This window comes from Chanos chanos, chromosome 7 (genome assembly GCF_902362185.1).
Source record: "Chanos chanos chromosome 7, fChaCha1.1, whole genome shotgun sequence".
In the NCBI taxonomy this organism is placed as follows: Eukaryota; Metazoa; Chordata; class Actinopteri; order Gonorynchiformes; family Chanidae; genus Chanos; species Chanos chanos.
The window spans coordinates 36,560,340-36,574,261 of NC_044501.1; the positions used below are offsets into that span (position 1 = coordinate 36,560,340).

Sequence of the window (13,922 nt, forward strand, 5' to 3'; positions counted from 1 at the left end):
TCGTGAACCAACACAGAAGTTTTGCTGGCATGTAGAAAGCAAGGCAAAATTTCGCACTCAGTGAGAACTAGCTATTTATGAACAGATGATTACAGCTTGACTGTCTCCCAGCAAAAGTTGCAAGTTCTGAATGGTTGTAGGGATCTCCAGCCTAATCTACTTATGCTTAATTAGTTGTAGCTGAGCTATATCTGGAAACGGGATGCATGTATGGGTTTCTCCTGGATTTGGCTCCAGGACTTTAGGACCTTCTTGTACAATCCGTTCTTGTCCAGTCATCTGACTTGCGTTAGAAATGGAACTCAGCTTGAAGAATTTACAGCATCAGACCTCAAATGTGGAAATGCTGCCAAGAAATGTATACAGTGAAGGGGATTCATTCTCCAGCGTTACGTCTATGAAGCATTATAGGTAAACAAAGCTTGAGCCGATCTATTGTCCTTTGATTTTCAGACATCTGCAGCCACAATGGTAACGGTCCAGCCTACGACAATCAACATTTCCCAGAGAGTAAGCCCACAGCAATGGAGCAGTGGATTATGCGACTGCTGTGACGATATGGGCATCTGTGAGTCTGTTTTAGGTTTATTCAAATACTTACCAAAAGACGCAGACAGTCATTGTTAAACCACTCATTGTGAATTTGGTGTCAACATTCCAGATCTCCTTGATCTCTAATCTCCTCTTTTCGTGTCTCATTGTCGGCCATGTTTTAATGTAATGTCAATCTCATCTGAAAATGTGTGTCCTGGCAGGTTGTTGTGGCTTCTGGTGCTGTCCTTGTCAGATGTGTAAGACCACTGCTGACTTTGGGGAGTGCCTCTGTCTTCCACTGATAGATATTATGTTTGGGTGTTTTGTTCCACCTATATCTCTCTCTGTAAGAAGCTCAATGAGGGAGAGGTATAATATCAAGGTGTGTATAAAAAAATTAATTCTGACAAATTATTGTCTTAATCTAAGTGTTACTATCAGCTAAATGAATACCTGAGAGATTCATTTTCTGTCTTGCAAATTATTAGTAGATTATCGGCCTATTCATAAATAGAGGATCTCTTACTAGACCAACACATCCTATAGCGGAAATGATGATGTCCTAAAGACTTTGGAAAGTCCATTCCTTCCATTGTTTTTCTTCTGAGAACGATACTTCACTGCAGTACCTTTATCCATGTTGGAAAATCAGGGCTTTCATGACAGCATGTTTGCATGGTAGACTATGAAGCAAGCTTTGCTTTCTCTTTTGATTTTTCTTTCCGTGTCTGCCAACGGCGAAACTCACCAGCTCTCTTTGATCCTTGGTTTAGGGAAGCATGTGCACGGACTGCTGCAAGGTCTCTTGTTGTGGACCTTGTTCCTGGTGTCAGATGGCCCGTGAGCTAAAAAAGCAGAGACAACCACGCGTTGTCACCTATAACTTACCATCAGCAATTCCCAGGGTCACAGGACCTCCCTATTCTCCTATGCCCAGTGCACCACAGTAAGGACCAGGAATGACTCTCTTAACAAGGAGAATTTACACATAAGTTCAATCTGGATTCAAGTACTCATGTATATGTGTTGAGTCAATTATAGTTCATACTCATTCTGTTAAAGATATTTTTGAAGACAAAGTCTTTCTTTTATTCTCGATTACAGAGCACCCCCAGTGATGAATCCTTACCTGCAAATGCCTATACGGACATCACCTTATCCCTATAAGGCATATTGAGGAGAAAAACAACTACCTCTACAGATGAAAAATTTATGCACAATTATAACTGAGACAGCTGAACTAATTCCTTAGTCTATGTTAAACCTCTTTTAGGAGGTACTTGCTTGACTACATCTGAAAGCATTTTTTGAGTCAAACCTTTCTTTTTTGTTGTCGTTGTTGTTGATGTTGTAGTTGTTGCTTTTTCCTTAATGAGATTCTTTAAAATTGCCCTGAGCCATATAATTTATTAATTAATTTATTAATTTATAATTTATTACTTTTTTTAATGAATGATGGATAGTACAATACACTTTAGATTTTAACAAATAAATATTTTACTCCCACAGCTGTTTGTATCAGAATATATTCTCTTAACCAACACACACACACACATGCACGCACACACACACACACACACACACACACACACACGCACACACGCACGCACGCACGAGCACATAAACAAACATCCCTACATGCATTCAGAACAAGTAGACATTGAAGCCCACTCCCTCACCTGTAGTGAACCAAGAGCAAACACAAAACCGAGATCACACTGCCCCCTAGTGACTTATTGTTGGCCATGATCCACCTGCAGCACCACACAACATCCAGCCACATCTCCATAGCGTCCTGTTCACTGAGACAAACTTCACAAATACTCACACCCATCATTCTGCTGTGACATACAGTTTAGCCCAAAATTATTCATACCCATGCCAAATTTGAATTTATAGTGAATTTTTATTTGACCAAAAGGTTTCAGCTGGCTGGAAATGACATAAACAAGCGACAAAAGATGGTAAGACATCGTGTCAGAGATTGTGTTAATGATAGATTTTAATTGTTCGTATGGCTTTTTTTTCTTTCTTTTTTTTTTTCTACATTTTTACTAAAAATGCCATGTCCAAAATTATTCATACCCTTTGAAATTGACAATTCCATTCCAAATGGTCCTGGTCATTTCTACCATGTTCTAGCGCATTCTAATCAATTATAAATTGAGGGCAGCTCATGCAGTAGTTCTCTAGTCAGTTACTAGTCAATGGCAAGTCTTGCTGCGCTGCCGGCTTCTACTCAACTTTAAATTTACCATAGCCTTTATCTTATCATTTAAAGATTTATTTAACTTATTTTCATATTCTCTTCTTTGATGTGAGCCCCACACCTGGAATAAATTTTGAGTATAGCTTACTCCTACTTCTGGACATTCCATTTTGTTGCTGCATAACAAGGACAGTCAGTAAAGCAACAAGTACTCTCAGTCAGTCAACGAAGTGGTGACAAACGGTCAATACAAACACTACAGTTTAGTAAGCTACTGAGAGGAACTAAAAAGGGGGTCATGTAACAGGTATTTCATATAATCATTCTAATTTTGGACTAGGCACGAGATGTACTGAAGTCTCTATCGATTCCATTCCTTGAGGTACAGGATGATTCATTTTATCCACTGTTGCCCCGTACTACAATACCTCCATGGAAGCATCTCGATAATATGTAGAGTGGCTAAAATACGCTGTAATATAACACCTAAACTCACCTGGTGCTTTCCCTGATTAACAAGGATTCAATACAAATTCAAAATACACCCTTTACATTCAAAAGCCTGATGTTAAACTCCTCAAATATTTCCCCTACTGCCCCTTATCTGTGACCGTTTGCCAATATCACTGTATGTAACACGGTTAGCGAAACATCTTGAAAAATCTTGTCATGTCTTGTCATTTTTGCAGAGACTGTGGGACAGATATCTCACCATACTATGTTTACCAGAGTACCACGGCACCCTGATGCTGCCTTGAATATAAGAAAGGCTGGAATTTTCTAGAGTCTCTGAAGATCGATGGAACTGGAGACGGTTTGATCATGTTGTGGGTGCTGCACAACTCACCCTTCAAACCATGTCTTCCAATGTAATATGGCCCTGTTGAAGTCAGTGTTGTGGGCGTTCAGTGACATGTTGAACTCAGTATTGTGGTGTCCTTTGTAGTATCAGAGCAGCTGAGCCACTGAAACTCCCTATTTCTCCATTTCCCGGAAAGGTAGGGAGCAACTGCTGAAAGCTGCTCTAGATTTAACAAAGTCTCTGTACATATCAGTTACAACTGGCATCTCTCAATTTAAGATTTTAGCAAGACGGACAGATTTTATTTCCTTGTATTTATGTATCTCTCATACAATGTATGTCACTTTCTGTTACTTTTACCTGTAGCTCTTCTACAAGCTCACCAAACCTGTTTGTAGAACAAGAAATATGTGAATTATAAACAACATTCCATCTGAATCTGATTTGTACTGTACTGAAGGAATAATGCGTGTGACCACTTTGCAGCATGCAACTGACAATTTTATCTTTAGATGCTAGAAGCTGCAGTGGTTCTGCCTCTTGCTTAAATGTCTCATTCCCCACATTTCACACACTTCTTCTGGGACACTGAGGAAATAAAAGAATCATTGGACGAAAATAATATTCAAAACATTTATGAAACATCACACACTAGTTTTACAACTTTTAACCTGTGCAAAAAAATCTGTTGAAGCTAAAGCGTTTGAAGTGACAACATCAACAGCAGAGTTTGTGTGTCATTTTTCACAGATCAGAGGAACACATTTCGATTTCATAAAAGCTGTAAAAACATAACATACAGTGAACACTGTAACTGTAAAAAAAATAAAAACTGGAGACACTGGCAAGTTTGCAATTGGCATTCTTTGTAGAAACTGTAACAGTCGTTAACAGATAAGTGAACTCGGTGCACTAAGTTATGAAGGTCGGTACAAAGTTATGTTTGGCATCCTCAGCAATTGCTTCTATATGAGAGGACACAAAGGTGTAGTACTGACCTACCATGTAACTACTGATTATCTTTTGTACTTCTAAGAAAAATACATGGCATCAAATTTCCGTGTCTCAGCCACTGACATTGTTCCCAAATACAGCCACGGAAGCTTGAGGAGCCAATGAGAGCGAATGTGAGATTTTCTCCTGTAAACTGAACAGTAACATGGGCACGGCTCACAATCCCGGATTCACTTCACCACGTGTCATCTGACTCCGAGGGCTCCCGGGTCAGTGTTTCCTTATCCTGGTGGGGGGAAATGATCCCGGCGTCCATCACAGGCTGCCTGCACTGCACGTCCACGCCCATCTCCCGAGACAGAGGCGTATGCCGGGTCTGGAGCAACACTTCAAAACGGGCTTGTCCATCGCCGGGCTCGACCCGTAAGAGCAGCTCATATTTCCCAAACCGAACCAGAGCTTTGTCATCCAGCTCCACCCGCTCCAGGTATCCTAGCTGTTTTCCGCCGACTGTCATCCGACTTTTCTGACTCATGTTCTGGAGGGCAAAGAGCATGCGTGGGCTGCCAGGCAGGCGATATGCCTGCACAGAGAATTGCTTTCTAGAGACCCGGGGGTCATTCAGGCCAAAAGTGCAGGCCGCTCCATCGCGACCAAACCTCAACGGGTCCTCAGCCTCGTGCGTCTGCCGGCGGTTGAGAGGTAGAAAGGCATATAGGGGCTGGGACGCCTGGTCAGGGTTATAGAGTTCAATGTAAAGGCAGGTGTTCAGTTCCTCTGTCTCAACCGTCTGAGAGACAGCCATGGTGGCATTACTTTATTCAGGGTTGAAGGTCACTTTGACAGACTGTTATCTGTGAAAACACAAGAATGACCTTGAAATGTTTTTTTTTATGAGTGCAGAAACCTTTTTTTCCCCCGCCTCTCACTTAAACAGAGACATAGTGCCCATTGGAAGCGATAGGTTTGTAGTCAGAAAAAGAGAGAATTAAACATGAAAACAGACACGTGCACATTTACAAACTGACACTGCCTTTATCTCACAAAGGATTTTTTTAAGGTGGTATTACTAATGAAAATCCTAAAACACAAAATATTAGCAAAAAGCAAAAGCCGCTGCCACACCCAAGAGTCTGTGTGATGAAAGAGGACGAATTCTTGTTTTGACCACAGTACTTGTTACTTGTGTAACAGGCGCATTGAATCATCACACCCATAGACAACAAGGAGTTTATGCGATGTAGGCTATGAACAAGTGGTGGAACACTACTGCGCTGAAAAGCGAGTAGTGGACGCCATGCCTGTTAGGGCTCCAAAGTTTTTAAGATAGGCGTGACTTTTGGTAAAACAAGTACAAGTAGCTTAGTTTACACCCACAAAAGATATTATAAGGCTTACGTGAATTGTGAAAATGATCCTCTCGAAGACAGCTGTTGCGCTTTCCTGCTGAAGAAACTCAACAAAACCACTGGAATTTATGTTCAGCTGTACTTCGCTGTACTTCGCTGCGTGCAAGTTACTCTTGGTCTAAATCGTTTGAACTATTCCCTTTTCCTTTTTAAACCAATCACGGCCATAACACCTCCCACTCAGCTAACGGGCTGTGAATGCCTGCCTGTCCAGGATTTTTACGTCCTGCATGAGTATGTCGGACCCCGCAATGTACGAGGAAGAAGTGTGGAGGAAGGAATTAGTGTTCTGTGTTTTATATTTGAGGGGGACTTCGACGGTAAATGCGGAAACAAAGACGAGTGCACCATACGTGTCCTAGAAACTCCGAAGTTGCGCAACCGGTTCAGACCCCAAAAACTTTCTCTATCATTTTAACAGCCTTCTGTCCGAAATTCACTCCCAGCTGTTTTCAGTGAAACTGTAGAGGCCTGTAGAGGCCCCCGGGGTATTTGCTATGTGTTAAAGCATGTTGGGCTTCTTTTAACATTCTTTTCGGTGCTCGTAATAGCAACACATCGAATATGCAGTCACATAAAACTCATTTTTGACCATTGGTTTGGTTTACTGGAAATAATCCTGTAATCATGTTGTTGCAATGACCCAGGCATGTTGTGAAAATATAAGCATTTTCTTGTAAAAGCGCTTTTTATGACTTCCTTATTCAGATGTGGTGTAAACAATGTATACGCGCAGTGACAGCAGCTGACCACTGTCCTCTTGGAAAAGGTGGGGATGTTAACAGCACTGAAAAGTGTCTTCAAAATACTGGAGCGTATTGTTATTTCTAACAGTCATTAGAAAGGGCATTCCCCGAGGAAGCATAAAAACACAAAACGAAATCCAAGCTGTGTTAGATCAGATCACAACCGTTTTGGCAACGACAAGAAAGGACTTTTACAGTCAGAGATTTAGTCTATGCCACAAAGACGATCCGATATGGAGCAAATCTGTATACTGTTACCGTTGTTTTCACTCATTTGTGTCTAACGTTCTGTCGGTGTATTTTAGTCTGCAGATCTCAGGTGAAGTTTGTCTGGCTCTTAGTTTATGTTGCGTCTGATAGTAAATCTGACAATACCGCTCTATGAAGATTTCTAAAGCGTTTTATTCAAGCAGACGAGGGTATCGGTTCCTGCTCTTAAATCGCATTACGTGGTCTGAGGCCTGGATACCTATCTATAGACTAAATTATTGTCACTTGACTATTGTCACTTGTGATTTTTCAAAGTGCCTTCTCTTACTGAACAATTAAAACAGAGGGTAACTCCGCTGAATACTCCTTTTATTCTTTTGAGCTGATATCTCGATTTCCAAATAAATCGTCCTGTAAATTTACACAATGTCTTGACACAACAGTTCCCGTAATTTGTATGTTCTGTGTTAATTTATTCTGTTCAGTGCCAGGTCTCATAAAGAAACGTTATATCAAAGTTGGATACGCCTAAGAAAATTTCATGGAGGCAGCTCGTCGTTGACAGCAATGGTAAAGGAGAGCATGGCTCATCGTACGCTTTTTTCAACTTGCGAGATGTCAAACATCAAATAAACCCCGATTGGACTACTTAAGAACCTCAGTGAGGTTAGATTCGTCAATTCCTGTAGCACATTTGCTAAAACGTTTCTAACTCGGCCTGACTGATTGGTCTGTTTGTAAATCAGTAAAATATAAAATATATTTAAACCAATCACAGCTCAATATTTAACCCACAGTTTAGGTTTTCCTTCAATATTAAGCGGTGCTGATAGGTGAAGTTCTTAGGATGGGCGGGACTGATGCGAGCGGTATAGCGATTCTGAGACCAGCCATTTAATCATTACAGCGAGAGCCTTGTGGTGAGTATGCGAGGGGGTTGTAATTTCTGTGGCCAAGCGAATAGATTTTATTACTTTGGGTTAAACTGGAAACTTCATTTACGACAACTGAATTGAAGTGTATTAAGAAAATAAAAGATCGCTTTCTGGGCACAAGTTTAAGTACCCAAACTAAATACCGAAGTTCCGCCGATGAGGGCTAAGTTACGTAGCCTGCTAGCTAACTGACTTGCTCGTGCGTAAAGCTGTTAGCTTCGCGGGTTTTCTCACAAGCAGTTCTTTGTAGGCTGTGGTGTTAATCATTTTTTATTCGGGTATGTATTTTGGAAGAGAGATTGGAACGTTGGCAGTGAACAACTAGGGTGCACCTGTCTTCTTTGATTTAATCGAATTCTGCAGAATTTACTACTCTTCGGGCTGTAATCACATAGCTCCGCTAGCTCGAGGCAAGAGTTCATGGGGCCTCGTCATATGTAGCTGTGCTCCTTTATGTTTTATGGTACTGAACTAACTATAACTTGGGCGCTGAATCATCTTGTTCGTTCCCTTAATGAAACTGTGGGTTGTAATAGGCCACTCTGGAAATGATAAGGCTGTTAGCAGTGTTTCGTAATGCCGTCTAACCTTGCCGGAAATACACGGAACTTAGTTGCGAGTTTGCTTTCGTTTTTGCATTCTCCTTTCTTTCCTGAAATGATCTCAGTTAGTGATGCAAAGGATACCAGGGTGCTGTTAAGCCCATCTTTGCAAAATTTATTAGATAAAATATGGAATTCTCGAGGAAATTACTTGCTCTCTCTGATGAAAGTATTTAATTAAAGCTTGCTTTCCGGTTTAACAGGTTCGTCGAGATGTTGATCATGCACTTGATTTGTAAAGTGGTAGCTGATTACACAACCTACGTATGCATAAGTGTGGAATGTGTGAATTTGCATATTGTTGCCTACCCTTAGACGAATCAGCAGTTATCTAAGGCATGAAGCCTGGTGTTCTTATCCTGCCTGCTCTTTGGAGGAGTTGTATCATTCTGGAGTTATTATAAGTTGTATCAGAAATGAACTCTATAATGAACATGCACTTTTCCACAGTTTTTCTCTTCAGGCTCTGAGTGAAATAGCGCCAAAGATGGTGAAGATTTTTGTGGGGAATCTCCCGCCTCAGGCAGAATCGGATGAACTTCAGGCTCTGTTTGCACAGTATGGCACAGTCACTGAGTGCTCCATCATCAAAAACTTTGCTTTCGTTCACATGGAGGATCGCAAGAGCGCCACAAAGGCCATCCGCAACCTTCACTTGTACAAGCTTCACGGTGTAATGATTAATGTCGAGGCTAGTCGCGGTAAGAATCAGGGTCCAGTAAAACTGCACGTGGCAAACGTGGAGAAAGGTTTTGACGAGGAGCTCCGTGCTCTTTTTGAGGAATACGGAACAGTCACGGAGTGCTCCATCGTTAAAAATTTTGCCTTTGTGCATATGGCCAACTCTGACGAGGCAATGGATGCAATTAAAGGCCTTGACAATTCAGAGTTCCAAGGTAGGCTGTGGTACTCTCTTATTCATTTGAGCTGTGGGCAGAAGCAGTTTAAACTCTACATGTGCTTACATTGTTGTGCTGTTGGTGAGGGTGACATCAGGTTGCTGTGTTGAGTTCATTGCTGTTTGCTGTTTCGTATTTCAGGTAAACGGATCCACGTTCAGATATCAAATAGTCGACCCAGGGGAGGAGATGACATGAACCGCTACCAGCAAGGGCCCCCAGACAGAGCTGGCTATTGGCCACCACGGTTCCCCGGCGACAGGCCAGAACCAGGTCCCCCCGGGTATTTCAGGGGTCGCTTTCCCCCAGGGTCCCATGGCTACCCTCCAGCCCCTCCTCCTCCCCCTCCTCCTCCCCCCAGACGCCCCCCTTACCCAGAGCGCACTTCCTCCTCGTACGAACGAGAGCGCGAGCGCGACGGCTATGGCGGGGTGGTGGACTACTACGAGAAGTATCGCGCCCGCCCTTACGGCATTCCGTCCTACGAGGACCGCCGCGTCAGTTCTGTGCCCCCTCCCCCGCCGCCCCCGTCGTCGGCCATCATGAGAGAGCGTTTGGCCACCACCAGCCTAGACCCCTACGAGCGCCGTCCCCTCCCCCCCCCCGCCGTCCTCATACTATGCCCGGGACCGCAGTCCCATCAGAAGGGCGCCGCCCACCCCTGCTGCCCCCACAGGAAACGGCTACTCGTACGAGCGCTCTCGCCTCTCGCCCGTCTCCATGTCACGGAGTCCCATGTATGGCGTGCCTCGCTCCAGGGACCCCTATGCAGACAGGGTGCCTCCTCCACCCCCTGCGCGCTACTCGTACTAAAGTGAACCCCTGCACCCCTGTACAAGGTGAGAATAGGTTCCTGAATGCGTCAGCCCCCCCCACCCCCAGCCAACAAAGTGCCTAAACGGAACGTCCTTCTTCCTCAATCCAGTGCAGAACCTTAACTTTGTGCTTTGTAAACTGGGTCCGGTGACACCGGTGTGTGGTGGAGGGAAACGCGTTTAGCTGCGTAAGGCTATAGATTGATGTTCCGAAGGTCAGTGTAATTCAGCTTGTAACGACCGTGGTCACATGCGTAAGAAAAGTGGGGGGGGGGTGTGGTCAAACTGTTCAGCCGCAAGTGTTGTGGCTAGTTAGCTTGTTTACAATGGACTTTCACGGATGAATGTTAACAGGCGCTTGACTCATGTCGTTTACTCTCTTTCAGGTTTAAATAACGCGACAAGATCGTCGTTGCCGTCGTCGTCTCCTGATGCACAGGGCGCAAAACATCCCCCGTCTGACGGAGCGCGTTTTCGTTTGACTGCGCCTCGTAATGGAGGATTTCTAATGCAGACTTCACGTTCTATAAAAAAAAAAAAAAAAGTCCGCTTTTACTCGTCCCGTTAACGTCCTCTTGCTTAAAATTGTTACCCCCTTTGCCTTTATGTTGAGATTTGTTTTTATTTTCAAACCACCAGGAGAAATATTAACAGGAGACATCGAGCAGACTTGCTTAAGTTGATCCTTAGAGACTGTTGACTTGTAAAACACTGTTTAAGGACTATAACTAGGGCATTTCCATTCTCCTCTTTTTTTCAACTGTATTTATACTGAATCTAAATAAGTTTACAAGTTTAATTTGAATACTTTAACTTCCCTCTTTGTGTTATAAAGTGATGCACTGTAACAAACTTCATGGCAGGAAAGATTTTAATATTAGGGATTTTTTTTTTTTCGTGGCTGTATATTCGATTTAAAAATAATCACAGAACGTATTTGTATGCTCAGACAAGCTCAGTTTATATTATAAATCAATTGTCAGAGACCTGGAGCAAGAACTTGTAAATTTCGGCTTTGCGATTTAAAATAGCACAGCAGTACAACCTCTTCGGCTACCAGGAAAAATTTGAGATTTGTCATTGTTTGAATATTCTCTTCAGGCAGTTGGAATTCTAGTAGAATATTGTACAATTCTTTTTCTTATTTTTCTTTGTCTTGAGAGAGGACGTTTGATTTAAAAGGCTTTTTAATAAAAAGAGTGAACCTGAAGCGTCGCTTTTGGTTTTCTTAACCTTTTCCTCGCTTTAAAAAAAAAATTAAATTGCTATCTGATATCTGAACCCCACTTGAATCTTTGGGGGAGGGGAGCCAAACTCGTCACGCAGCCGTGCATGAGATTAAATCAACTAGCTATGCTGTAAAGGTGTGGTGATCAGACTTATTTTGCTTAATTCGACGTGCCAATAACGCCATTGCGACGTCTTTAATTATGCTCGCTGGTGAGTTAATGATCTCTCCCGTTGTTCCCCTAAACCCTCATTCAGTCAGATTAACATGCTCATGGTCTTTTACCATGTCCTGGTTTTGTTCCCTTTGTATTGGGGAAGTTTTTTTTAACCCCTTTATCCTTCCAGCTCTGTCTGCTCATGTTTTCTCTTCACTGGTTAAGCTGCAGATCTTGCCATGCTTTGCACAGGTAAGTGAGTTTAGGCTCTGTTCTACATTTCCCGACTCACAGCAAGGTTGGCAGTGTTCTTCATTGTTTAGATGGTTAAAAAGCACTGCTCTCCAAGAAAGCTAATGCATGAACTTGCATGAGTATTTCCAGTGTGGTAATGCATGAACTTGGCTAGTTGTTTCTAGTTTAAGATGACTCATGTGCATGCAAGAATTCTGAGGTCCTTATGAGTCTGATGCATGAATTAAATATTAAATCTGCCCCATTTTGGTTTTTCACTAGTTGATAAACTGTTTTGAATAAGCTGTGGTTGAATCTTGAGACATAAAAATGTTTGTGCCTTATAGGAACTCCCAGTATCATTACTTTGGTGAGTGTAATGTTTACATTAATTACAGGCACATATACTCTCCAACTTCATCACTTGCCAATGGATGTGAAACAGATCAATGAGGTTTTATGACCTGTTGTCTGACCACTCACTAATGCAGGAAGCCTGCCAGTGGTGGTCCATCATACAGAATAGAGAGTATTTGAAAGTTGGACACTGTAGTTGCATGGTGAACCAAATGTAGAAGAGGCACATTTCCTCTCAGGTGTCACTCATGGGCACACATTCTGTGAGTGGGTAAGTTGACACTTGAGCATGCCCTAATGTGAATTTTTAAGGATTATGTTGCTTTGTTTCATTGTGTACAAAATATTAATAAAAACATATATAAATAACTTGTGTGGGCAGTTTATTCTAATGGAACATGAAAACAAAAAAAGACAACTTTTCAAGTTTTGACTTGGGTAATTTGCGCATTTTAATGAATGATGAGGTAATACCATCAGCACCCCTAATGTGAAATTTAAGCAGGTTGTCTATCTAAATCATTGTCCTCTGAACAGCTTTGTTGCATGCGGAATCCTTACATAAATTTGTTCCATACATCATCCTGGATATTAGATGTATTCATTCAGTTGGTGGTTAAACAAAGTATTTTTTTAGTACATTTGGCTTCTGCACTAGTTGCCAGCTCAAATTACTTATAAACAGTGGAGTTTGAAGGATATTTGTACTAGGCAAATGACTGCCTCAGAGTTTGAGTGGTGAGTGTTAGATGTCAGCAGCAGCTGTTATGGACCAGAAGTCCATCCTCTGGTGATTTGACTAATGCAGTTCAAGTAACACTTTGCATCAGTGATTGACACACCCTTTATTCTGTGACATTTTATGTCACAAGTTAAGAAAAAGCATCAGACTGTGTTCCCTCTATCTGTCTGTATCTGTATAGAATCTGTTTATGTAAGCGGCACCATCCAGTTGCCATAAACATATACTGATATACCGCATCAGGAGAGCTGATATAAAAATCCAAGGGAATATATTTATCAATAGTAGAGAAACTGTATTGTCACTGTACATGTACGAGATTCAGTGTGTAGTACCAAGCTACACGGAAGGAATTAAAATGTAAATATAAAGAAAATATGGACGCAAAGTAAAAACTTTAATAATAATAATAATAATAATAATAATAACTCTTGAGTCAGAACTTTTCTTGTTGCAAACCAGGCCATGCTCAGTCCTCTCAAGGTATTTGCTGTGCCCGGAACTCAGCTGTTAGTGAGCTATGAAAAAAATAAACTAGCTCAAGGCCAGACTACTCCAACCTTATTATCCAGACCTTAAATAGTTGCTAGCTGAAAGGTAAACCCTAAAACCTAACGTTTGTGTAGTCCTTTGGCAAATTACGTATATCTTCCTGAGCCACGAATGCAGACATGCCCCTGGACTTTTCTTTTGGAAAATTGTTCTCCTCGAGCCGCCATGCGGTATATTCATTGCTGTTGCCGCGGTCACTTCCTACAATCTGTACCGTTGCTCAGTTCGCGCAGTTACGCCATTTCATGTTTCATTCATTTGCATTGGCGGTTCCTTTCGTACTTTCACGGTAAGGGGGATAAGCAGGAGTGTAATGTGGTTTTCTAGTCGCATAGAAGACTTTGGGAGTAATACAGAAGTATAAGGCAACCGTTTGCTTAGTTAAGGCTAACGCCATGTATTATTTATCGTTTTCATGACGAAACAGACATGTCATGTAAACCAGGTTACGTTGCATTGCTATGCTAAGATAGCACTTCGCTAAGTTTGCAAGTTAAGCTAATTTTGGTTGACTATGCATATCGAGTGTAACGAGGA

General features: G+C 42.0%; 3 protein-coding genes across 3 annotated transcripts; 2 read left to right on the plus strand and 1 right to left on the minus strand.

The window, feature by feature from the left end:
* The first annotated feature begins 468 nt into the window (after positions 1 to 468).
* LOC115816304 (cornifelin homolog A-like) lies at positions 469 to 1,484 on the plus strand. Its single transcript, XM_030779264.1, has 3 exons — positions 469 to 568; positions 756 to 916; positions 1,308 to 1,484. Exons 1-3 carry the CDS (start codon positions 469 to 471, stop codon positions 1,482 to 1,484), a joined length of 438 nt encoding a protein of 145 aa, XP_030635124.1.
* Positions 1,485 to 4,734: 3,250 nt separating this feature from the next.
* On the minus strand, positions 4,735 to 5,304 carry tifa (TRAF interacting protein with forkhead associated domain). The gene has a single exon (XM_030779265.1). The coding sequence runs from the start codon at positions 5,302 to 5,304 to the stop codon at positions 4,735 to 4,737; it is 570 nt and encodes a 189-aa protein (XP_030635125.1).
* A 2,467-nt stretch (positions 5,305 to 7,771) lies between these two features.
* LOC115816854 (RNA-binding protein 4.1) lies at positions 7,772 to 10,618 on the plus strand. Its single transcript, XM_075353588.1, is given in 5 exon segments — positions 7,772 to 7,784; positions 8,852 to 9,297; positions 9,442 to 9,896; positions 9,898 to 10,139; positions 10,502 to 10,618. Coding segments are annotated over 3 exon segments (1,080 nt in total). The 5' UTR covers positions 7,772 to 7,784; positions 8,852 to 8,888; the 3' UTR covers positions 10,114 to 10,139; positions 10,502 to 10,618.
* Positions 10,619 to 13,922: the final 3,304 nt, after the last annotated feature.